The sequence below is a fragment of the Bactrocera dorsalis genome, chromosome 2, assembly GCF_023373825.1.
Source record: "Bactrocera dorsalis isolate Fly_Bdor chromosome 2, ASM2337382v1, whole genome shotgun sequence".
Taxonomy (NCBI): Eukaryota; Metazoa; Arthropoda; class Insecta; order Diptera; family Tephritidae; genus Bactrocera; species Bactrocera dorsalis.
The window spans coordinates 86,631,903-86,657,378 of record NC_064304.1 but is presented as its reverse complement, the minus strand read 5'-3'; the positions used below and the strand labels follow the sequence as shown (position 1 = coordinate 86,657,378).

Sequence of the window (25,476 nt, the reverse complement as noted above, 5' to 3'; positions counted from 1 at the left end):
ATATGTTTTGTTTCCGTTTCCGTTTATATATGGTAAATATTCTTTTCATTGTGAACTGAATGCATTTATTCACATTTCGCAGTTTAATGCATCCCTGTTGTTTCTCTGCATTTAAAGTGGCAACTCTTGTAAAAATAAATATCTCTGCAAATTGTTGTTGCCTAGTCGTTGTTTTCTTGTTTTTATTTTGCATTGTTATTTTCTTCTCCTGACTTTTATTTTCCGAATACTGCAAGAGAGCAGTCAAGAAAACCCAGAACGAAAAATAAGAAAATTGTAATTAAATTAGAGCAAATTTTTACAAAGCGGAGTTATTGCTAATTATTGCGAAATACATAGGTACAATTACTTAAACGACCGGCATCGCAGGAGAAGATGATGTATTTACCACTACTATACGTTTGTACAGGAGCTTTGAACGTTCTACTATTAAAGTAAGTGCATAGTTTATAGTATAACTGCGTAAATTGTATAAGTTATTGAACTTCTTTATCGTTACCTAAACCTTAGGGACCTAAATAATATATATGTATATGTATATATAAACTGTCTTTGTTTAGATGGAGTGACACCTTGGAAGGCGAATGCAGCGATGGAAAATGGCGTCGTTTCCAACATCCAGTGGTTCAAACTGCCCTCATGTTCTTAGGACAATTTCTTTGCTTCGTCTTTTACAAAGCTGCATATTTTTTTCTTCAACGGCGCGGTGTAAGTTGTCAACATATATGTATAATTAAATGTATGGATGTAATCAGTAATACGATTGAGTGGCGGTGATAAGAGACTTCGTTATTTTAAAGAAGATGCGATTATAATTTAACAAAAATAAATTTTCTAGACGGGTGCTGAAGGTGAAAATGTGTTAACACGAGGCGGACGTGAATTCTCACCGCTGCAATTGTTTTTGCCAGCTGCATTGGATGTAATAGCTTCTGTTATATTGTTAACAGGGCTCTATTTAACATATGTGTCCAGCTTTCAAATGCTAAGGGGTGAGTAAGGTGTAGATTAAACTTCAAATTATTAGAAAATAATGTAATGTATATACCTATTTCTGAAGGGAAAGTACCTTACATGAGATATACTGTACTATCAGTCCCTTCTTGAATTACCAAATCGTCAAGTAGGTACACGGTATACTAAGATGTTTGTAACACCTAAAAAGAATGTATATAAATAAATGATCAGCGTGATGAGCTGAGCCACTTAGCCATGTCCGTCTCTCTGTTCGTGAGTCCGTCTGTATATACGCGAACTAGTCTCTCATTGTTTGAGATATCGTTATAAAATTTTGTCCGCACCCTTTCATATTAAAAAATCTGCTCATGAAGTTCTTGTATGGTCGTTCCACCGACAGTCGGGTCTATGTAACCGGGAAAGATGTGGATTTTTATTCGGCCAAGTAGTAGTAGTGTCAACTGGGCAGCATTCCTCCAAATCACTTAAGGGATGTTTTTTGCTGTTGAGGCAACAACAACACTTAGTTCTTGTGTAAAAAACATTCTTTGGTGAGGTGTCTTTACGATTCTAAAGAAATTGTTTAGACCGGACCTTAGCATAAAGCTGTCATACAATCTGACCGATTGAACTCAAGTTCTAATATGAAAAACTTTTTATTTGACAATGAATCACCAAGATTTAGCATGGATATTTTCCAAAGGCATTGTTACAATCTCCGAACATATTGTCCATTTATACATTAAAACTGTTTCTATGAACGGTATTATAGTTTCTTGATTAATTTTATAATTGACAAATTTTTCTTATTTTTAACTAAATATGTGCAAATGTATAATTACAGTTTCCGCTCTAATATTTGTTGGAATATTTGGTGCCATACATCTTAATCAAACTTTGACTGCACGTCACTGGATGGCTATGTTCACCATCAGTTGCGGTATCTTGGTAATAGTATCTATTGATGTACAACGCGTCGCATATGATCGCATTTTATTACCAAACTGGGATAGCAATGCAGTATTAACCGGTAATTTACTCGTACTTTTCGCACAAATTTTCCACGCTGCTAAATTTGTGTATGATGAAAAGTGTCTTAAAGGAACGGATATACCGACCTTGTTGGCTACAGGTTGGCAAGGCATCTTCGGTCTCTTAATCACTGTTTTGCTGGGCGTATGTCTAAATTTCTTACCATCACCAGTACCACTTAACCATAACAGCCGAGGCGTTTTCGACGATCTTGGCGATATTATACCGCAACTCCGCAGTAATCCAACATTATGGGCGCCTTTAATAATTTTTGTGATCTCCAGTGCTTGTTATAATTTTGCTTCATTAACGATTGTGAAGTATTCATCATCAGCGAATCGACTACTGGCCGATGGCTTACGTGTGCTACTCATTTGGTGGATGGCCTTCATGTTGGAATGGGAATGGTTCAATCTAATAACATTAATGGGCTTCATAATACTGGAAATGGGCACAATTGCTTATCGAAATGCGATATTTATTGAATGGTACAGATCGCTAATAGCTCGTTTGATGCGTGGACGATATGCAGACCTAAGCAATGAAACAGTCAATGACAGCGCAGAACCTGGTGTATCGACGAACCGTCCTGCGGATGTTATTTAAATGACCGCAACTGATATAGCGAGTAACGCATTGTTGTGATATGCCGATGTAAGAGAGTAAACATTTCAAGAATTTATAGTTAAAAGCACGAAGGAGAGCGAAACTGACATGACTACTGACAAACATATACACATACATATATATGTATATATATAGAATAATAATAATTTTTGCAGTTTATTTAACAATATTTGAAATTCTTCTGCTTATTTACTTATATACAAATTTATTTAATTTACTTAGTGTGACAACCTAACGTACGATGAGACAATAACTGAAACATCTTCTACCCCCTGAAATCCTTTAATAACATTTACATATAAAGCTTCGTGAAAAATTCTAGTTTTCTACCTAGTTTTATGTAGTTATTAAAAATTGCACTACGTGCTCAAGTTGTTGGTGTCACAGCTAAATTATATGAAATATTTAATATGTAAAAAATGTAACTGATTTATCTGACTGTTGGAGAGAGAAATTAGGCGATATTTGACTAAAAATAAGTAAATTACTAATTATTTGAAAATAAACTTATTGAGAAGAATGGTAGATAAATGTTTTGTATAATTTCTATTAAAGAAGAGAGAATATGCGTGTAAGTATTTAAAGAAGATATATTTATATTAATGTTACAACAAAGACAATTTCAATGACTTGTTCACCAATACGAATCCGTAAACTTTTGTTTGTAAACTCGCAAACTACTTAGTAAAGAAATATGCGTTAAGATGGTAGTAGGGCCTTTAATTTTTTTAAATTCTTTTGTAGCAAATTGCCAAAGTTATGGCTATTTTTATACTTATCTTGCGATTTCAGGACATTAAACCGTTTTCCCCACAACTCACGTTTTCAAAGTCGGCGCTACTCATAACTTATAAACTAGTGCACCGATCATTTCGAAAGTTTGAACACTATGGTATACATAATTTACGAGATAACGCAGGAGTTTTTTTTTTATTATTTTCGTTTTCAAAATCGCCCTTTTTTTCAAAGTTTTTCCAAAAAGTGAAATATTGAAATTACGAAAAACAAACTCGAGTTACCTATGCAAAGCAATTATCTAACAATATAACTTTAATTCCAGATGATCTAGCTATGAGTTATGAAAGGCACCAAAAACTCAACTTTTTCAGGAGACGCTTCAGTGTAATAAATCTCATGGTCGCATTTTTTTAATATTTTTATATTTTTTTTTTATTTTTTTATAATATTTAAAAAATAAAAAAAAATAAAATATTTTAACTAAGCCTTGTTTTACACGAATTAACTTAACTGTCGCTTTAAATGCTTTAATCCACTGGGTCACAAAACCGAACACTTTTTCGAACGAAACCCGAGTAATCGAATGAAATCATCTAAACCACGCCTGTTGGTTTTATTGCAACGGCTTTCCAGATTCTGTTTGGGTGGCAAAGCGCAAGTTAACTGTCGTCGAGATCATCTAACGAGATGCCCAGGAAACGTGCTGTGTGGAAGTGGTCGGATTATACGGAGATTGGTGTTACAACAGTGGGTTTAATTTCTACAAACCTATTTGGATTGGTAAGTAGAATAGGTAAGTGTCCTCGCAAAACATTGCCTCAAAGCAATTCAGCCCACACTGATTAGAAAAAAATCAAAATCAAAAATGCCACGACTCTGATCCGACAGCCAATCTCCACTAAAATAACAAAAAAAAATAAATGAAAAATATTGTAGTGTTGTACACCTCTTAAAAAATTTGTAACAACGAAGAAGACTGTTTATTAAGCTATACATTGGTATGGAAATAATTTATATTTGTACATATTTAAACACAAAATTTTATTTATATTTATCATTATATAATTTAATACACATATGAGGCAATCACAATATTTATTTATTTAAACGAAATTACTTTTAAAGCAGCAATATTATTTGCTCCTATGCACATTAAGCCACATTAACTTTGCACTGACTGTATATGTACGTATACACATAAAAAACAACAATGATAAAAAAGCAAGGGTATTAAATTGCAAGAAATACTATGGTTTTTGATATCTATAGCTCTGAGCAGATGACAAAAGCGCTCAATTTAAAATAAAGCCAATATAAATCAAGAAATTTCGCTTAATAGTATGTTCATATATATAGTGTATACTTTAGCATTATAGTTAATACAGTTTAATTTATAAATTCATAATTTTCTCACTTTTGCTAATAGAATTTTAGCTGTTTTGTTGTTATTTTTTATTTGCTATGCATCTACAGCAGCTGCAGTTTATTGTCATATTTTTAATTGTAATGGTAAGATTTTGTGGAACTCAACACAAATGGGCTTTTTTGCTTGCAATTACGAAAGAGTATGCACATACATATTTAGATAAGAAATATACGTACATAGCTGTATATGATTTATATACAAATAAACAAGTATGTGCATACATAAATGTAGATAAAAAATAACGTGTTGACTACGCATATGTAGACTGTCCTTTTCAGCTGTAAATTGGTTCAAGCATATGTTTGTGCTGGTTTTAGGTTGCATATTTGAGTTGACCGTTTTATTTTCACTGTATTATTAATGCTAAATTTAAGTATATTTTATGACATTCATATGCATACAAATATGACACATTTTTCCAACAACAATCGCAATTTACGTACATATTGCGCTCACAATTATGTTTTTCAATTTGAACATTTTTTTTAATGCATGGAGTATATATGGACAGCACTCATTAAATGCATGACATATACTTATTTATATATTACATACAATTCTGAATGTATGGATTACAGTTTGGTAGTATTTTTTTTAATCTGCTAACATCACTTAAACTGCCTTTTTTAAGTGCTAAATTTATAATGATCTTTTAACTTCATTTAATATTTCACTAGCAACTAAAGTAACCATAATTATTTCTCTGTGTGCGTTTAGTTCTTCTTTTGCATGCCCAACATCGCCTCGGCTACACCAAGGAAGTACACCATTTGTGCAATGCCAAATAGTGGTGCAATCACAATCATACGGCACAGACCACCCTTGAAAAATGCTGTTGGACCTTCGTACTTGAAGGTTTTGCTAAATAAAAACAACAATATTAGTAGCAATGAAAAAATATTTCTTTTTACTACCACATACCTAATACAATCCACAATACCCTTAAACTCCTTTTCGCCATCCGCTTTCTTAATGGCCTGCAGACGTGTCTTCACCACATCTAATGGATTCACAAAGAGCGCAGCAAATGAACCAGCTGCCAAACCGGATAGGAAGGAACACCTGCAATTTAATAATAAATACATATTTATATTTCCACTGCAAACTCTTCACTTCGTATACAAACCAAAATACTGCCTCGCCTGAACCATCATTTCTACGCGGGCCAAGCGCATTCAATGTTGCAAACAGCGGGAAATAAACTACTGAGAAGGTTACATCACGCGCACCGGTCGCACCGATACCTTTATATAGACCGAATATACCCTTCTCTTTGAGCAGCTGTGAGGCTAATTTAGTTGCTGAAACTTTCTCCACCGTTTTACCCGTTAATTTAGCTTGTGCTGCAATGCGGCCAGCGTCCTGCATTTGAATTTTCAATAACTCCATAGGAGTCGTAACGATGATTTGGAATGCACCAGCTAATCCGCCAGCTAACATTTGACTGCTCATCGGCAGATGTCCGTCTTTGGTGGTCAACTTGTGACGGAAGTAATCGTTAGCAGTCAGTTTAATAGCCTTCTCGGGCGTAATGAGCAGAATGTTGACACCCGAACCACGATACATGCCGAAGTAACCCTCAGCACGATATGTCTTGCGGAAGCAGTCGAACCTTTACAGTGGAGCAAAAATAATCGTTTTTACACTGATTTAAAAAAGTTAACGAAATTAATTATTGTTTGTCACTTACATATTTTTATACATCTTCTCGCCATTCGGACCCACTTGTTGATTCTGCAAACGAGTTTTGACCAAATCCAAAGGGAAGACGCAGGAGACACCGATAATACCGGCGATGCCGCCATTGATAATCTTTGGCAGCAGGCTAAAAAGGAAAGAAAATGTGGGATTAATTAGTAATTGTATTACCGTTAGTCTTTTATAAAAAAAAGTATGTAGAAATGTGAGAGGTACATAGGTACATATGTATAGATGTACATATGTAATATAGAGTCCAAAGGATCTAATTCTGTTTTTACACGGTCGATTGTTCGCAAAAATTAAATCCAGTAAATATAATTTAAGCTCAAAAAAATGTTGAATTGTGTTAAATGGAATAAAACCGTGTAAAAAGTTAAAAATTGTTTTATTTTCAAGTCTATGTGTGTATATATACATATGTGCATATGTATGTGTATGTATGCACTCCCCTGCGGTCATTCTATTTATGAAAAAAATATAACGGTATTAGTCACATATATTACGAGCATAAGAAAAAGCTTAAAGGCTGCCTAACCTAGGTACAAAATAGTCTATCCTTTCCCAGATATCCAGATATAGCAAAAGTACATCTCACATGTAACAAGGTGTCGCATCAACCATTCCCTCTGCCATTATACTGATACAGTAACTATTTTATGTATGCGTATAGACTGTTGAAATGCCGACCGGCTGAGTAATTTCTTTTCAAACACTCACCATTTGAGGAAAAAATAGTACGACTGACGTACTAAATACCGTAATGAACTGTTTGGACCCCACCAGTGTAATTTTAGACCTAACAAATCTTCGTTATTTGTGTGAATTCAATAAAAAAAAAGTTTTAAATAGTCTCTATTATCAATAAGTGTGCTACGAAAAACGTAAAATAATTATAACAATTTGTTTTCAAAACAAGAATTGATTTTTAAGCGCGTGCCCCGGGGTTGTTTACGCACACAGTGAGTCGCTGTTTAATAATTGCAAATACTTTGGCAGGCGACTTTTTTGTTTGCAAATAAAAAATATATATATATTTCTATATTCGAATATTTAATATATGTATGTATGCACATACATACTTCACTTGGGTATGTATAAATGTAAATATAATTAATAATTTTTAATGAGCAGTTTATTTTTAAATTGACGCTTTCAGCATTTTTTTTGTCCGTAACAAATTTTGAAATCAATCGAGACAATATCTATACATACATATGTATGTATGAACATATGTTTAACAATTTATTGTTAGACGCTTGTGCAGCTAATAGAATCTGTGGAGTGCAAATAAGTAAAAAGCGCCACGCTTATCAGCGAAATCTAGTAAACAAATGATGTTAGTAGAAAAAAAAATCTAAAATCAAATCAAACAATTTAGAATAAAATGCCAGGAACCAAATTTTTTTTGTTATACATATGTATGTACATATCTTTACATATTCTTATTTTCATAAGACAATTTCAATTCCAAAAGTTCATTCGTCTTTACTACTGTGAGAAACGCTTTTGTTCTACACGTGGAAAAGAAAGGATAAACTTTATGCTCTTTAGAATTCTTAAGAATTCAGTTGACAAATACAAACCTTATGTGATTGGCTAGGTGAGAAATGATTCGGATTTTAATATAAGTATGTGTATGTACATATATGGATCTGTAGCTTTGGAAAAAACTAACATCTTTCCAATATGTATGTACTTCGCAACGCACGAACGCCTTTTTACTTATCTTTTTATTGCCAATTATTCCCAATAAATTAGTAACAAATTTTTATCGCTAGCAAATATTGATATTTTGAAAGCTTAAAATTGAAAATAATTTAATTGTTTATTTTTATAATTGTATTAGTGCATATATATATGTACATACATAAGTATATATCATGGCGGTGTTATAATTTGAGCTATGGTTAAACAATAAATGCGCTTATATACAGAGCGTCCAGCAAAGTTTAGCAGATGTACATAAATTATAAAATCAAATAGAAAATGCATAAACAAATACATATTTTGAACCGAAAACCTTTTAAGTTATATATTAGCATACAAACTTTAATATACACATACTTACATACATACCAACATAGACAGAATATAAACGACTTAACTCGCAAAAATAGAATTTCGCACATTTTAATTGTTTATTGGATATGTACACACAAACAAACTCTGAGTAACAAACAGATATTGAAGTAAACAACTGTTATCAGCATAATATCGAGCACTCGATTATGGTGCTTACATTTTATACCCTGGACAGTGTGTATTTAGTTTAGCAAGAAGATTCTATCACACAAAGGGAAACGTCGGTATGACAAACTAAATCTATTTAGTCATGTCCGTCTGTATATACACCAACTGGTCTCTCAGTCGAGATATCGATCTGAAATTTAGCACACGTTTTTTTACCCAAGTAGCTACTCTTTTGTCGGAACCGCCGATTTCAGGAAAAACTTTTTTGTTTGACGAGATATCTTTACGAAACAGATTGATCATTGTCTATACATACATATGTATGTACATATATACTATACAATTTTCGAACAAATTGTTCAGTTGTGATCATTATAAAATATACCTGCCATATAAACTGATAGATCAAAATCAAATTGTGGTTCCTTCACGAAATTTGGCATTGCTCAAGGCAACCATACAATCTCAAAAAAATTATTAAGATCGGATAACTATTGTATACACAAACTGGCCGATTAAAAACAAATTCTTGTATGGAAACTTTTTCGTGTGTGAAGAGTACAACCGAAGTTAATTTTTTTTGCTTTAATGAAGAATTAGCAGTTGAAGCCAATTGGAAGCCAGCCGAAATGTGGAATTACTATAATCGCATAGTATAAATAAATATGTACAAATAAAATTAATACATATACATATATTTATGTATGTACATCTACATACTTATGCTCATTCATTGCATCGTTTGACATATATTACAGTATTCTTAATATGGGTGCATACATATTCTTATATTAAATATTTTCAACCTTGACGGGTGTCAGTTTTTTGCGAACAACAAATAGAATAAATAATCCTCGCATTTTCTCAAATGTAAGAATATAAGTATACGAGTATGTACATCTGCATACAACTAGATATGTAAGTATTTCTGCTCTCATTTAAATAAAAACAAGCACCTTAACGAAGGATGAGCAGACAAGAAAGAACGGCAAGGGGTTATTATTAATATTTATAAATATATAGTACATGTATGCAAATTAAAACGGCAGACAGAGCCTCAGATATTTGTGCGTGTGCCTAATATAATGTGTTGTATGAAAAATATGTATGTATATTTTACAAATTACATAGGTTTCACGATTTCGTATATATTCGTCTTTAATGAATTTCTTTGACATTCAGAGACACACTAGATTCTGGCTAAAAAATGTTCTGGCATACATCTTATTAAAAATATACAGATGGGCGTGTGTCCATGTATATATTATATTTATAAAATATTTGTATACATGCGCATATGTATGTATGTGATGTGACTAACATATTATAAGTGGCTTAACAGGTATACATACTTGTATTATATTTTTTGTCAATGTTCTAATGTTCGAATTGCTTACCAGAATATGTATTTTATTTTCATATAAATTTTAAACAAAACTTTAATCTGAACTTAAATACATACTAAGTGGGTTATAGTTTACATGGTATGTACATACATACATTTGTCTAACTTTATTATAGAAAAGTTGTTGAAAATCGTTTTTTCATCGAAACTTGGGTCTATATGGCGCATAGTATTTAATTTGATACTTTGGCCAGTCAAAAATAATTTTACGCCATTATTGATTCTTGTTAGTAAGAACGCCTATATCTCATGTGACAGGACGAACATGTCCTATCTTTCAAACACATATGTACGAGATATTTTCTGGCAAAATTACCGATTTTTTGGACAAATTCAAAGAATTCATCATTGAGCGAACAGCGACCTGAATTTTTACTATATCAGGTTTTACGATGCTAAAGAATGGTGTTTTATTGTTGAATAAATATCTTAGTTCATCGAGATATTTTTTAACACACGAAAATGTTCATACATACTACGACAGGAAATATAACCGATCGCGTAAATTTTATCACACGTTCTTTTAATTTTTTAGACATTGTACTAAATTGTTGTCAACCCAACATTCATCAACTCTATGATGTTAAGAGTTATAATTGTTTATAGGTATTTCATGGTACAAATATATTAGTGTTTGATTAAAATTCATTGAGACGCCAATGGTTTCTAATTGATCATAAAAAATAACTTACGCAAATTGCTGTTGTTGCGGTTGTGGCAATGCTTGTTGAGACATTCTGTAATTAGATAAAAAAAATCGAATTTTAGTATGAAATGCTTTATGTAAGTAAATACATATATATATATATAAATATTACTCTTATCAATTCAGCCAATAATGTTATATACCGAATACAAACTAAGTAATATATTTGTAATTTCAGAGTTTATTTACCCTAACTAGAGTAATAGGACTTTTCTATAACATAGCATATAATCGGATTCTTTCAAATACGAAACAAGTGTTATTATCTTTGCCTTTTTCAAGTATTATGGGTTTTTATTTATTATTTGCTATTTCTATTTGTTAATGACTACACTATGCATAAATTTGATAAGACAAGTTGTGTGTGCACACGTAGGTTGCCTTTTATATTTCGAGGTTAGAGAACAAACCCAATTCGAAATCGAAATCATCATGCGTTTGATCCAATTCTCAAAGCACTTTTGGCACTCTGATTGAGATATCTCCGAAACAAGTAATCTTAACGCCTCTCCAGGTCTCGAAAAAGATTGACCTCTTAGTTTAATTATTTTTTCGAACGGGAATAAAAAGATGTCATTCGGTGCCATGTCAAGATTACTCATCAAATCGATGTTTTAAGGGCTAAAAAATGCTGTTGTTTCAGTCGATGTCTGAGAGGTGGCATTGTCGTGGTGAAGAGTGATCCATTTTCGGTGATTGGTTTTCCTAAATTCTTGCTAAACACCTGGCAAACAAATGGTTATGTATTACCCAGAATTTACTGTTCTGCGTTGTTTTGGGAATATTTTGTATAAATTCATGATTCATCATCTGTCACGTTGTCATAGACATGTTTCGAAGCACCGTTATCATATTTTTTTACATTTCTCTCGACCAATCGACAGGACCATTTTTTGAGCGATCAACAAATTTTGTGGATAATACTCAATAGTCCACCAATACCTATAGTTGTCTCAATCTACGATAGGTTATACGACTATCTTTATCAATAGTTTTTGGAGTAAGAACTGATTTTGAATGACCTCACGAGACTCGTTTTGGAGTACTCTACGATCTCGATAGAATTCACCATGCCATCGATAAACACTGGTCATTGATGAAGCTCCATCGTCAAATCGATGCACTGTTGATGCGTTAATCCACCATTGAACACAACTGAACATTTAAAGTAACTGTAAAGAGCACAAGGTTGTGATTTGCCACATTGTATCAGTAGGGTTGCCAATTCACGAAATATAAAAGGCAACCTACGTATAAACCCAATGGATTCGTATCGGATATTTGTAGATACAATGGAAATCATAAATATTTTTTGTTTTTAATTTCACATGCATATTTGTCCTAGAAGTTATATGTGAGGTTGTGTGTACGAATGAAGAACACTTAATTTTTTATCAAAATTTATTAATGTTTCTGAAGGTACAAAATTATGATACCATTACGTACTTGGTTTTAACTACCACGTTTATTAAAATAAGTTGGACTTGAGGTGTCAAAGGTTTTTTAATGTTACCCATCCGAAAATAAAAAATATGTTAATTACGTTTTAACGGTAAAAAAAGAAGGCATACCTTCAATTTAAAATCGTTTTGGTTAATTATATTTTTGCAGCTGATGCCAAAAACTGTCTACGTCCAAGAACTACTTGTTTAATAGTCTAATTTACAATTTATAGATACTACTGCACAAAGCAAGAATATCATTACTTAAGTTGACATCGGGAACTTAACTTCAGAAGTAATCTATAATTTCGTAAAGTTCTGTTTTATTTTTCCCTGGCATTCGTCTAAACATTTTTGTTAGCCCTATCGAATATGTAGCTTAAAACTTCGGCCATGAATAGGTAGAAACTACTTTATCGAAGCTAGATAGATTAATTACACTTGTATTTAAACATATAACTTGGATTAAAAGGTGTAAAAATGATTAACAAATTTAAAATTAAGAAATAACTTATGAAACACTAAATTCGCAAGTAGACCTGGGTGTACGTTGGATATACCCTATATAGGTGAGCTATAGTAGTCAAAAGCCATAAACTAGTTAAGCGCTTATATAAGTTACCGGTACCGTAGGTAATCTAAAGACATTGATTTTTCAAACGAGGTATTTCCAAAAGTTGATTTTGAGCTGACTGCCCTGTTGGCTACTTACATTACTGATATTTGTTGTTTACTTATGTATAAGAAGTGGGGGTAATCAAAATACTTTGTGGCACAATTATTAGCTTTATGCGTATAAATTAGTGCTAGGTGTCACTATTTTGTGTAGTAAATTTTGTATATTTATAACACTTTGTAGCTGAACATTAAATGCAAATTTTCGTAAAAATTGACACCGATCTTCACCCACAGACCAACAACCGCACGTATTGGATTCTGTGCAAAACTGTACAGATGTTTTTGACAAGTATATTATATACTTTTTTGACATTTTCTTATCAGACTAAATTTCTTATCGGAATGCCAAACGATAAAAGCTACCACCTTATGAAAATAGTTTCTTGTATCTGAGAACAGTCAACCAAATAAAAAGATTGAGAATATTTACAATTCGTTTAACTAATGCGATTATTCAGATAAATTGATACATATGCATTTAACTAATTGAGTGGGACTGATAATAAACTACGATCTCATTCTACTTACTGTACATAATGAGACAGATGTGGCATTATTCTGTAATTCTACAATATCAAAGTGGCAATATTGTTTTACGTATATTTGTATCTCCTATTCAGGAGACCTGAAAAATAAAATTCAGCTGTAGTTCTTCCAAAATATTTGGAAAAAATTGTTAATAAAAGTGCATTTTACAAGAACCGCCTCCAGAAATATGACTGGCACAAGATTTGCTCGCACAGGACGTTGCCGGTTTTTTGTGTGCTTAGCTGTACTGACTGCGATGCTTTGTATGGTGGCGATTTTTCACAGTTCTCAACAACAATTGGATGAGACACGCGAGCAACGCTTACGTTGCGAAAGGCAACAGGAACAACTAAATGAGCAACTTCAAAGTATGTGAAAGAAAGACAATTTGTTTTTGTTACAAATGTCTAAATATGTATATTATACTTAATTATAGATATGGTGGAACAAAAATACAATCAACAAAAAACGTTGGAACAAGAGCGAAATGAACAAATGGAAGCTCGGCATAATTTGGAACAGAAACTTAAAGAACTGACTATATTGCGAACAAATGAACAAATGGATATACACTTACGCTATGATAAGTTACAACAGGTGCATAAGTTATTGAAAAGTGAACATAATGAGCTAGTTACCGAATGCCAAAAAAGCAAGAAAGAACTAATGGAAAATACCAATGCTTTGGAAAAGAAACTACAATCTGTGCGTTCAGAGGCGGATAAAGAGAAAAATGTACTCAATGGGGAGATTACATTATGGAGAGTAAGTTGAAATCTTACACAGATATTTTTTAAAAATCTAATATTTCTACATCATATTTAATTATTGTAGGAAAAATATAATTCCATTGTTGCCGAAAAAGAACGTCTTGAGATTTTGCTGGACGCGTCTGGCAAAACGGCAGAGTTACAAAGCAAAGTTATAAACTTGGAACACATAATCGCCCAATATGAGCAGCACTGTGACTATAAACCTGAGACCAAAAGTAACAACGAAAAACCTTTGAATCCGCCAAATACATTACGCAACACAAGCCCACGAACGCGCATAGAGAAGTCCTTTAATGAACAAGTTCCAGTGAGTGCCGGCTTATATCACATCGATATTAAACTAACTAACAAAACGGAAGAAGTTGTTTCGACAAATACGAATCAAACTATTTCGCCCACTAACAAAACTATAGCTTCAAATTCTAACGCACCTAATGTTGAGCATAAAGAGAATGATAATGAAAATGTAATTTTAAAAGCTGGTAGCGATATTGTTGCTGGTGGTGTTGGGTTAGACGGTGTTGGCGGCTTTCTGCCTTATCTTTCACGTAGTAACCGCAGCTTAATACTAAATTCTGTTGAAAATTTTCAGATTTTACCAAAACCAATCGAAAAAGTTGCAGATGGGGCTGAGAGTGATGGCAAAGTATTGAATCAACTACGACAGCCACCGGCGAACCAATCAGATGCATTGAGTAACAACAAATTAATTTTACCATTAAGTGCACCTCGAAAGGCAGCAACTACTGAAGCGTCAAAATCCGAACAACATGTACTCGAAGTAAATGCTCCAATTAAAGAAATAAACAATACATCTACTACTAGTAGCGCCTTTCCGCCGCTACCAATGCCACCAAACCCACGTAAATTACCAGAGAATGTAGCGCCTATACCGGCCAATTTCGAGGAACTTTTGAAGGAAGACAATGCTAACCTGAAGGCCGACCTTGCGAAAGAGGCAGATGTAAATGCGGCAGAAGAGGTGCAAAAGCACGGAAATGATGGTGCAAAAAATAATAGATATGCAAATGCAATCAATGAAATGGAACCGAAGGCCTCAAATAAAGAAAAGGTTATTGCGGCCGCGAATGCAGCCAACGAGGATTCCGGTGCGCATGAAATCAAAGATAATGAGTTCATAAACGATCAAAATTTCAATTTGCCAGCCAACGAAGAGAATAATTTCTTTGATGGTGGTGTTAAAAATGAACCGGCTGGCAACGTTGAGGAGAAGCCCAAAGGCGATGACAATGATGATGACGAGGGGCTTGCGGGCGCGGTAGATGCAGGAGATATAGCGGTTAAAAATCACAACTTGCTGGATACCAATAATTTAAACAATGAGGTTGCAGGCGATCAAGGAAAGGAATTTCCCGATGAGTTACGATTGGAAGAAAACAACGAAGAAGATGAAGATGGTAATTAACTCAATAAAATATCAAAATCTTACACACTTTTAACATTTGCATTTACAGAAGATGATTATTCCAATCCGGGAGCGCGACAGCAAGGCGAACAAGCAATTAGAAATTAGACAAGAAAAACTAATAGTTTAATAAATAAGTATTTATAATAAGCGGCATTTGCACTGTGCACATTAACATTCGAATAGCTAAAAAACACGATCCAAGAGAAAAGCACACATCTCATTAAGCGCACATTAACACACATACACACCAGCCCCAGTTGAAATGCAAGGAAATGCAGCTATTTAAATAGTATCCCTTATCAGGAGCCTTCAAAATACCCAGTAAAGATAATCCATTATAAATTAAGAAAAAGCTTCGAAAATCCGTAAAAAACTAAAGTGAATTTAGTATCTACTAACTATACATATAAATATGTACATGTAGACCTTAGTAGGTCTTTAAATTTAAGTCACGGTTCCATAGCTGATCTGTTTTCACGGTTTTCTGTGATAGTATTAAAAGGGTTCTGTAATATTTGAGTCTGTTCTCACCTATGGTGCTCCCAACGTACGTTTTGTTTCCTATCAAATAAACTTGCCTGCTTGTATACATGCGCATAACACTTAACATATTTATGCCCTCATATCGTCAAAATTATATCGCATTTTGCTCACTGTTGCAATAGACATATGTATAACAATCTATGTATATAAATATGTATGTATGCATATTATTGGCAGCTAAAATTAGCGCATTTTACGAACAAATATCTATTGTAAACTCTTGTTTAGTTGAATTAAATATTAAATGTAAGATAAAAATTTAATTCAGTCTTAGGTTTGTAATTTTGTTTGAACTATTTAAAATTTTCTAGTTTATTAAGACAAATTCATGCTAATTATAGCGGTAAATTATCGATTTTATTTTTTCTTAGTATCTTCTAACATTTAAAACCAGCAGTAGTATACAGATACTGATATCATTTAGCGTTTAAGAGAAAGTACTTTTTTGTAATTATTGTTGTATGATCTTCATTTTAAATGTTAAATTAAATATGCTAAGTAAATTTATTTTTACTCCCCTATATTTGTGGTGTATTTTTATACTATAAATATTTACATATGTATGTTTGCTCATCTGAAATTAGTTAATATATTATGCGACGGGATAAATCAGTGCTCCTTTATACTACTGGAATTATAGATATTGCTTGCTTACGTCTGATCTGCTGGAACACGACCCATAAAAATCAGAAATCGGAGTTATAGCTAGCTTGGAAAAGTTAAGGCGTCAGCGTTCTCCAAATCTCTTTTACATCATCAACAACAACACTTATTTTATGCTGAACAAAGTAAATTTGTCTCGAAACACCTAGAAAGAAAAGTCAGACAACTTATAAAATATTCATTCCCATGACAGTCAGTTTTACGTTACCGGAACGAACGGACTCAGCATTCAAATTATTTCATGGGTGTTATCTGTAACACCAACCCTATAAACTGTATACTATATACAAGTGACGAGGTGAGCAGATTCAGATATCTCCATCTATCTGTATATACGGGTACTAATGTTTTAGTCGGAATCGTCGATATCGGAACACTAAAGCATAAAGCTGCCACGCAAACTGTACCAACGAATTTCAGTCCTTGCATGAAAAACTTTTTATGACGAGATATCTTCACGAAATTTAGCAGATATTAGTGTCCAAGGCAATAGTACCATCTCCGAAGCAATAGTTCAGATCAGACTTGCTAATCCCCATTAGGATGGTAAGCGTCGTTTGCGTTGTCGTCGAGATCGTCTAACGGTTTGGCCCAAGAAACGTGCTGTTTCGACGGGGTCGGACCAAAGGGAGGAGGGTGTTAGATGAGTGGGGTTTGTAGGGCATGCAAAGAGGTGGCCAGTGTCATGCGGAGACTCGTTGCATGCAGGTCATACGTTAGGTATGTCGGGGTCGATTCTGGATAGGTAGGAGTTTAACCTGCTACAATATCCAGAATGAAGTAGCGCTAGAGTCACTCGCGTTTCTCGCGGCAACTGGAGCTCTTCGTCTGCGGTAGGTGGTGGTTTGACTCTAAGAACGCCATTCACGGGAAGGGAGTCGGTGAAGGTGTTGATGGCTCCAATGTGAATGGCGGTCAGTACCTGTCGAAAGTCTGTTGCGTCCGAAGTCCGGTCGGCGTACTGATCGAGGTCGTCGACGTAGTCGAGGAATGACCTCTTGATGCTCCTAGGAGGCGGTTCCGCTCCAAGCAGATGGTTGCAAGGGTGATTCCTACGGAAACATTCCAGCAGGAACTGCCTGGAGAGGAGTTCATTATGCTCCTTTACAGGTAGCATGCGCGTTTCACTGTGGAGGTGTTCAATGGGAGACATCAAGAGGCATCCCGTCGTGGTCCGGAGTGCTGTATTCTGGCAGGTCTGAAGTTTCCTCATCTGCGTACCACTGCATCCAGGCGACCATATTGGTGCTGCGTAGTTGAGGACCGGCCGGCCGATTGCCTTGTAAGTTGCCAACAACGTTTCTTTGTCTTTTCCCCATGTGCTGCCGGCTAGCGACTTGAGGATTTTGTTGCGGCTCTGTATATTGGCAATAAATGCGGTCGTATTGGGGGAGAAGGAGCATAGACTATCGAGGGTTACGCCTAAAATCTTAGGGTTTTTGACAGTCGGAATTTTGATGCCATCGACTGCAATATTAAGTTCAAGTCTATACTCCTTCGTTCAGTTTGTAAATATGGTCGCTGTGGATTTGGTGGGGGAAAGTGTGAGGTTTCGTGCAGTGAGGAAACGAGAATGGTCGGAGAGGTAGTTGTTTACTTTCGAACACATGCCATCGATTCCATTGCCCGACGTCAATATCTTGCAGTCATCTGCGTACGAGGTTATAAAACCCCCTCTGGTGGTTGCACGAGTTTCGAAATATAGAAGTTAAACAGTAGCGGGGAGAGGACACCACCCTGCGGAACCGCCTGTTTAATTCTTCGCAGTTTGAATGTTTCACTTCGAAATAGTACGGATGACTGACGATCAGACTTCTTCCTTATTGGCTTACGCGGTTATAGTCAATCGGCCTACTATATCATACAGTTGTCTTACAAACACCCATGGAAGATATTATAGCTTAGGTGCATCCGAAGTTAACGTTTTTTCTCGTTAATTTAACTTTCGAAGCTTTTCTTTAGGATCTTCTAAAGACTTTCGGAAAATTTCACTAATATAAAGTAATAACAACAACAGATTTAAAGTAATGTAAATACATACATACATAGGTATATTTAACTTTCTTATTTAATTTTTTAACAAAATCAACATTCCAATATGATTAAAAGGTAACAGAGATTTATGTCAAAAAGCAGAACACATATCATCCAATTATATCAAGTAGAAGTTTAATATAAATTTCTAACAGCCTTGATATATATTCAGATAAAAAGCGTTGTGCATAAACCAACATGTCCGCAAATCCTCTACATACTGTATTGTCACATTCAGGTACAAATTTAAATGCAAGGAAATTTTTGTAATTGCCCTTGAACAGTGTTGGACAGTCTCAAAGCTTTGCGGAAAGCGGGTGTCGTTAATCTACTTATTTCATAACTTTATGGATCATAAAAAAAGAAACTAAAATCATATTTTTTAAATGCTGGCCCACTCAATCAACCGCACTCATATCACGCATTGACGCCATTAAACGTTTTTGTAAAGGAAGTTAGCGCCGGCATTGTTTGGAAATATAATTTTCTCTACGCTAGTTTATAGTAATTATGTGCTATTTCCGCCGGTAATAGATTTGTGATCACTGCGCTCTTGCTCGGACAACCAAGCCATCTGTTTGGAAAGAATAAACCTTTAGTAACAAATCTAAATGTGTAAAGACAAGAATAGTAAATAACCTTTTGTTTGTGTTGATGGGCAGCAGCATGACAACGATCCAAAACCATTTTCTCGGTCAAAAGGCCGTCTTCGGAAGCATAAACCGCTGCTTGCCAAGAGACTCCCAACTTTGAAATTTCACGGCCGGACATGCCTTCACAGATTTTCGCCATCTCCGTACAAGTAGCACCATAATCAAATTGATCCAGTTTAAAGCGCCTGTTACGAGTTAAAACATTTATTTATGTTGTTCATATACTATGACTTATTATTAATGACTTACTTGTGTCCTTCGGAAGCCGGCTGTAACACATATTTATCAAAATACAGTCGTAACAAGCGTTCACGCTCCTCTAAGCCAGGCAGTGAAAATTCGACCATCTCATCGAGACGATCATTTATGGCATAATCGAATTGTTCGGGTGTATTGGAAGCCAACACCAACATAAACTTGGAGTTTTGCTCGGATGTGCGGTAAAGGAATGCGTTTAAAGCAGCGCGCAAATCTTCGGATATGTGTTCCGATGAACGTTTGCGTAAGAACGCATCAGCTTCGTCCACAAAGAGTAGTAAACCGCGACGACTAGCTTGTGACCAGTCAAAAACTTTATGGATGGCAGTGACACCCTCTTTACCCATAGGTGCTACATCACCACCAGTCATGATGGCATAATCCATACCCGAATGGGCGGCTAATCGTTTGGCAAACATTGTCTTACCGGTACCGGGTGGACCGTGCATCAATACATTGCGATACATTCCCTTATTGACGCGCGTATTTTTTGTTGCAATAGCAATGTCACGAAGACGTTCCTCCAGCTTGGGATTTAAAATAACACCCTTTAAAGCGTCAGCTGGTTTAGAACGCAACTTTTGCACATACTTGATTGGATGTTGTATGGCATCAAGAAATGCAAAACGCGACGTCTCACCAACCAATGTTGGTTTGCCTATACGCGCTTCTACGTAACGGGATGTCACACCAGTTGCCCCTTTTGCAGCGTAAACACCCAATGCGAGCAGTGATAAACCACCAGCTGCAGTCAATACCTTGTCCCAGTCAGTGAGCATAGCTTCAACTCCAGCGCCAACAACTGTTCCAGCAGTGCTAAAAATTAATTTATAAATTGTTTATTCCTTTATTTAAACCAATTAATTTAAAATTAAAAATAATTACCGTATGCCTTCAAGCACAGTTGTTCGATGCTCTTGGGCCTTCAGACGTATTTGTTCCAAGTTTATGTCGCGGTTTTCACGATCCACCTTAGCCTTAACACGCATTTCATGTTCCAGCAATTTAAGTCGATTTTTTTCTTTCATCTCAATTTCATGTTCAATGGTTTGGCGTCGCATGGCTTCTTGACGGGCCACACTTTCCTCTTGCCTGTTAATAATAAACATAAATATTTATAACTAATACTGAATATAACTGAAATAACATTTATTCACTTTTTCAGATTTTCCTCTTGGACTCGCTGTTGTTGAGCTAGTTGGTCTTCATACCGTTTTCTTGCCAACTGATCCTGATATTGAGCCCGCAACTGCTGTTGTTTTGTTTCTTCCTGCAAGCATATAAATAGTTGAGTATATAAAAAACTATCTTTTGATAACCATACAAATTAGTTCCTAATAGTCCCAAAAAAAGTTAGTAATTAATTAATACATAAAAAATATCTTACAAGTAACGTTTTTCGTCGCTCCTCATGGTCAATTCGTTTTTGCTCCACTTTTGCTTGCTCAATGTGAGCTTCGTACTCTTTGACCTTTAACTGGTATTCTTGCTGCCTTGTCGATTCCTGCATCTTAGAAAGTTCCAAAGCTTCGCGGGCATGTTCTATGCAAATAATCAAAGTTTATTATTAAATTTCAAATTCATAAAATTATTATTATAAACAAGTAAATTATTTACATACATAGCGTATACATATACTTATTACATATGTATATATATTTATGACGAAATTATAGCACTTTGTGGTTATGCAACCGGCGAACGATCATCTTTTCGCAGAATGCATGGTTAGTTACTTACTTGAACGTTCCAATTGCCGAGCTGCTTCCGCAGCTCGTTCCAAAGCTGAGGAATCAAAACGATAAGCCTCCATGGCCTTTCTCTCTGCATTACTGAGCTGGGCATCACCGCTACGACTCCCCGCAGTTTTACCTTCTGGGTCCGCTCCATCTACACTTAATTGTTCTTGAGGTTGTTGAGTTCTATTCCTTCCGAGTAACCAGGACATTTTCAAAAATTATGATATTTTCACCTTAATACAACTGAAAGAAATGGTGGTAGAATCAAATACTCATTCACTGGGAGTAATCTTCCGTAGAGCAATTTATAAAAACGTGATGATTGCGGCGAATTCTTCTTCATACACGTTTGACTTCGCCAAAAAATGATCAGCTGATATAATCAATTAAACAAAACAGTTTTTTAGGGATGGAATATTAATGTAAAAATTATACTGAATATCTAAAAAAAAAATTAAGCCGATATATTAACAGGACAGTTCTGATGTTTTTAAATTTTATTGTGAAAATTGTAATTTCACCAATTGAGATTCAAATAAGAATTATCGCAATCTAAAGGAGAACTGAAGAAAAAAACGATAAATCTTACGACTTTTATTTAACAATCGAGTGATCGAAATCGAAAACAAGTTGTCGATAGCAAAGCGTGTATTTGATGTACTGTAAATAAAATAAAAGACCTGTGGAAAAATATTGCTATGAAATGACAGAAGTCTTGTTTATTATTAATTGATTTTATAAGAGTGATTACTTTTAGTTTGAAAGATGTCGGCTTACGATCTTAACCAGAAAACAATCTTCGTACTAGATCATACCCAATATTTTGGGATATCAAGCGAGGATTACATTCCCGTAGAATTACTCAAAGGCAAACCGACTGTCCCCGAAGGATTAAATGAGGCAAATAACTCTTTTGGAGAGGATGTTCGATTTAGCAAAAGCTTATGGACTTGCTCAGTGGAGTCTTCTATAGAATACTGTCGTATAGTATGGGACCTATTCCCACGGGGTAAATTAGTTCGTTTTATTGTCAGTGACACAGCGGCACACATTGTCAACACTTGGAATCTGGCTACACAAAATATGTCTCATGTTTTAAATGCCATGGCACTAGTTGGCATTCCACCAGAAGATGAAGCGATGTCGTCAGAATTTTCGGTGATACATGGTTTACGTGCTGCTATAGAAGCACTAACGGAGCCAACGGAAGCACAGCTTGCACGTCTACAAGAACGCGAAAGAGGTGGAAGTCCAAATGTGGTACCAAATAAGGGACGTGTTATATGCATAACTTCTGCACGCGATAACACTAGTATGTTAAGCCTGGAAAATATATTCCGTAACGTCGTGAAAGCGCAAAATGAATTAGCTGATAAACAACGCAAAATGCTAAACATTGACCTCAGTCATTTCGTAATTATAAATGTTGTACCTCAGGGTCTTGAGTCACTTGTGACAAACCGCGCCAAGATGGAATTTGCGCCAGGAGTATTTACTGAAATTCACACTACTAGTGCACCTAATATTTCAAATAAATTAACACATCTTATTATGAGCCATTATGACTTAGCAAGCACTACAGTAACTGGAATACCCATGAAAGTATGAATATGTAATATCTATATATATATGTATGAGTTATTATTAATATGTTTTTATCTGCAGGAAGAACAAAACGCCAATTCTAGCGCAAATTATGATGTAGAGATTTTACATGCTCGAAATGCCCATACTTCTATATGTGGCAGTGAAGCCCTATTACCTACAAGCCGTAAAGAAGGAGCTGAATACGAAACCGTTACTTTGAAGTGGTGCACTCCTAGAGGTTGTGGCTCCTCCGATATGCAACCATGTTTAGCTCAACATCGTGTAACTCCGGTTGATGTCACATCACGGCCAAGCGCTTGTCTCATTACATTCTTATTAAATGGTCGTTCAGTGTTACTTGAAATGCCAAGGTATATTGTATACTTTTTCAATTATTGGGAATATTGTTTGATTTACATTGTTATAGAAAAACTGGTGGAAAAACTACTAGTCATTTACTCTCGGCACGTGGTGGTGAAATCTTCATACATGCTTTACAAATCACACGTTCCTGTCTTGAAGACCTACCGTCAATATCAGAAGGACCAGGTGGACGTGTAACCGATTATCGTATATCTGATTTTGCATCTTTTATTAAAGCCCATCGCTTTGTACCACTCAAAGTGAAGCCGAAGACTGAGGAAAACCTGAGCAAAGCTCGCGACCGACTTCAACGACGCTCACGCTATTTTCCACTCACACTTAACTCCAGTTTAATATTTAATTTACAGCGAAACCTTAACTGGGTGCCATTTTTTTTACGCAAAATTAGCAAAGAAGATATGGATAAAGCTGATGAGGCGCAATGTCAACAATATATTTTTGAGCTTTACACTGCTGCGTCACGAGGGGAACCTCTACCATTCCCAAATATGGGTGTTGGACGGTTAGTTTTTAATTAACAAAAATAGAAATATAGAATCAAAATATATTTTTTTAGGTTAAAAGGATCAAAAAAGGGTGATCAGTACAAGTTGTTATGTGCCGAATTAGAACTGTTGATACGTGCCTATGCAACAACCCCACATCACAAAGTCATTTTAGAGAGTGTGCAAAATGTGCGCGCTGCCTGTGGAGATGCTACAGTTAAAACAGAAAATGACGGAAGCCGTAAGTAAAACGTTTTTTTTATTATCGAAAATTATATTATATTATTATATAATTATATTATATAAATAAAAAATATCTATGCTACAACGCTCTTTTGCTAAACTAGTGTATTTTACATTTAAAAAATGTTTCAAAAATGTAATTGTAATTATAACAGCACTATAAAGGGTACTAGTTCTACTAAGATATCTTTTTAAGAATGGATTGCTTTCAGTACCATAGTAAATAAATTAAATAGTAATTAGTTAGATTAATGAACAGTAGGTTATCACACTAATGTAATTAATATAATTTTTATTGTAGGTGACTCAACTACTAAAGCTGTAATGCGTGATTCCCCCATGTCGCCTCCGCATTCAATGGACAGCAGCAGTAGTAGCATCGGAGTGCATAAAGCCCACAAACGTGCTCTCAGTGGTGGACAACGGTATGAGATGTTAGGAAGGAATTACTATTATTTTCTATTTCACTTTTGGCTTTACAGATCCCTTTTGGACATTGTCACTAGCACCGAACGTAGTCAGTCTGCGAAACGAGTTGATTTTTCAGGTCGTCTTTGTACACCCGCCGGACAAGTGGCAAAATTATACCCAGACTTCGGAAATAAAGAGAAAGATGCTAGCTCTACAACTTCCACCACAACTGCCGTTAAGGACGAAAACTTAGTCATTAAATCAGAATTGGGTTCTCGAAATTAAACTCAAAAATATTTAATCAGTAATAAACAAAGTTTGATATAAAAAATGTATAAATTGAAGAGTTGACTTATAACAATAGCAAATTTAAAAATTTAACTGTGTTTAATCAAAATCCTTTCATGTTAAACACATAACTGCATATAAATAAAAATGGTTTGTAAACTGAAACTGAACTAAACTCAAAACAGGTTAATTAATTTCGAAATTAAGAAAGCTAGTTATACAAGAATGATCGACTATCTACATTTTACAACTTTTAACCGTTACCTTTCACGTCCGCATATAATATCGAAAAAATCAGAAGATAATAAATTTATATCAAAACAATATTTAACGTGTTTTTATTATAGTTTTCTATGTTTCCTCTTATAATTCATCCTTTTATGACGTCATCGCAATTCGCTATCTTATGATTTAAATAATTCACGATGCGTGTGAAAACGTACTTTACATTTTTATGAAGTTACCGGGTATTGTTTTCACTATGTTACAATCGATTACAATACACATAATTTATGATATATATGATGCATTTATCACATCATTAATAATTTTAGGA

General features: G+C 34.7%; 5 protein-coding genes across 7 annotated transcripts; 3 read left to right on the top strand and 2 right to left on the bottom strand.

Moving 5' to 3' along the window:
* The first annotated feature begins 132 nt into the window (after window positions 1-132).
* On the top strand, window positions 133-3,147 carry LOC105223330 (solute carrier family 35 member F6). The gene is made up of 5 exons (XM_011201039.4): window positions 133-276; window positions 340-434; window positions 561-708; window positions 839-992; window positions 1,802-3,147. The coding sequence occupies exons 2-5, from the start codon at window positions 376-378 to the stop codon at window positions 2,593-2,595; spliced, it is 1,155 nt and encodes a 384-aa protein (XP_011199341.1). The 5' UTR covers window positions 133-276; window positions 340-375; the 3' UTR covers window positions 2,596-3,147.
* Window positions 3,148-4,430: 1,283 nt separating this feature from the next.
* On the bottom strand, window positions 4,431-13,182 carry LOC105223331 (mitochondrial glutamate carrier 1). 2 transcript variants are annotated; one of them, XM_011201040.4, is made up of 6 exons: window positions 12,937-13,182; window positions 10,769-10,813; window positions 6,471-6,605; window positions 5,907-6,392; window positions 5,702-5,842; window positions 4,431-5,641 (listed from the first exon to the last, which is right to left on the bottom strand). In XM_011201040.4, the coding sequence occupies exons 2-6, from the start codon at window positions 10,810-10,812 to the stop codon at window positions 5,494-5,496; spliced, it is 954 nt and encodes a 317-aa protein (XP_011199342.1). In that variant the 5' UTR covers window position 10,813; window positions 12,937-13,182; the 3' UTR covers window positions 4,431-5,493. The 2 variants fall into 2 exon arrangements, with proteins under 2 accessions (XP_011199342.1, XP_011199343.1); XM_011201041.4 differs by having other exon boundaries at window positions 12,942-13,182.
* A 290-nt stretch (window positions 13,183-13,472) lies between these two features.
* On the top strand, window positions 13,473-16,696 carry LOC105223333 (uncharacterized). Of its 2 annotated transcripts, XM_011201043.4 has the most exons (5): window positions 13,475-13,798; window positions 13,867-14,195; window positions 14,265-14,510; window positions 14,796-15,621; window positions 15,679-16,696. In XM_011201043.4, the coding sequence occupies exons 1-5, from the start codon at window positions 13,618-13,620 to the stop codon at window positions 15,735-15,737; spliced, it is 1,641 nt and encodes a 546-aa protein (XP_011199345.2). In that variant the 5' UTR covers window positions 13,475-13,617; the 3' UTR covers window positions 15,738-16,696. The 2 variants fall into 2 exon arrangements, with proteins under 2 accessions (XP_011199344.2, XP_011199345.2); XM_011201042.4 differs by having other exon boundaries at window positions 13,473-13,798; window positions 14,265-15,621.
* A 2,160-nt stretch (window positions 16,697-18,856) lies between these two features.
* On the bottom strand, window positions 18,857-21,879 carry LOC105223335 (ATPase family AAA domain-containing protein 3A homolog). The gene is made up of 7 exons (XM_011201047.4): window positions 21,524-21,879; window positions 21,171-21,325; window positions 20,941-21,053; window positions 20,669-20,875; window positions 19,775-20,599; window positions 19,512-19,710; window positions 18,857-19,446 (listed from the first exon to the last, which is right to left on the bottom strand). The coding sequence occupies exons 1-7, from the start codon at window positions 21,729-21,731 to the stop codon at window positions 19,381-19,383; spliced, it is 1,773 nt and encodes a 590-aa protein (XP_011199349.2). The 5' UTR covers window positions 21,732-21,879; the 3' UTR covers window positions 18,857-19,380.
* A 276-nt stretch (window positions 21,880-22,155) lies between these two features.
* LOC105223334 (protein asunder) lies at window positions 22,156-25,237 on the top strand. Its single transcript, XM_029549116.2, has 6 exons — window positions 22,156-23,124; window positions 23,188-23,480; window positions 23,537-23,995; window positions 24,050-24,219; window positions 24,523-24,646; window positions 24,704-25,237. The coding sequence occupies exons 1-6, from the start codon at window positions 22,288-22,290 to the stop codon at window positions 24,915-24,917; spliced, it is 2,097 nt and encodes a 698-aa protein (XP_029404976.1). The 5' UTR covers window positions 22,156-22,287; the 3' UTR covers window positions 24,918-25,237.
* Window positions 25,238-25,476: the final 239 nt, after the last annotated feature.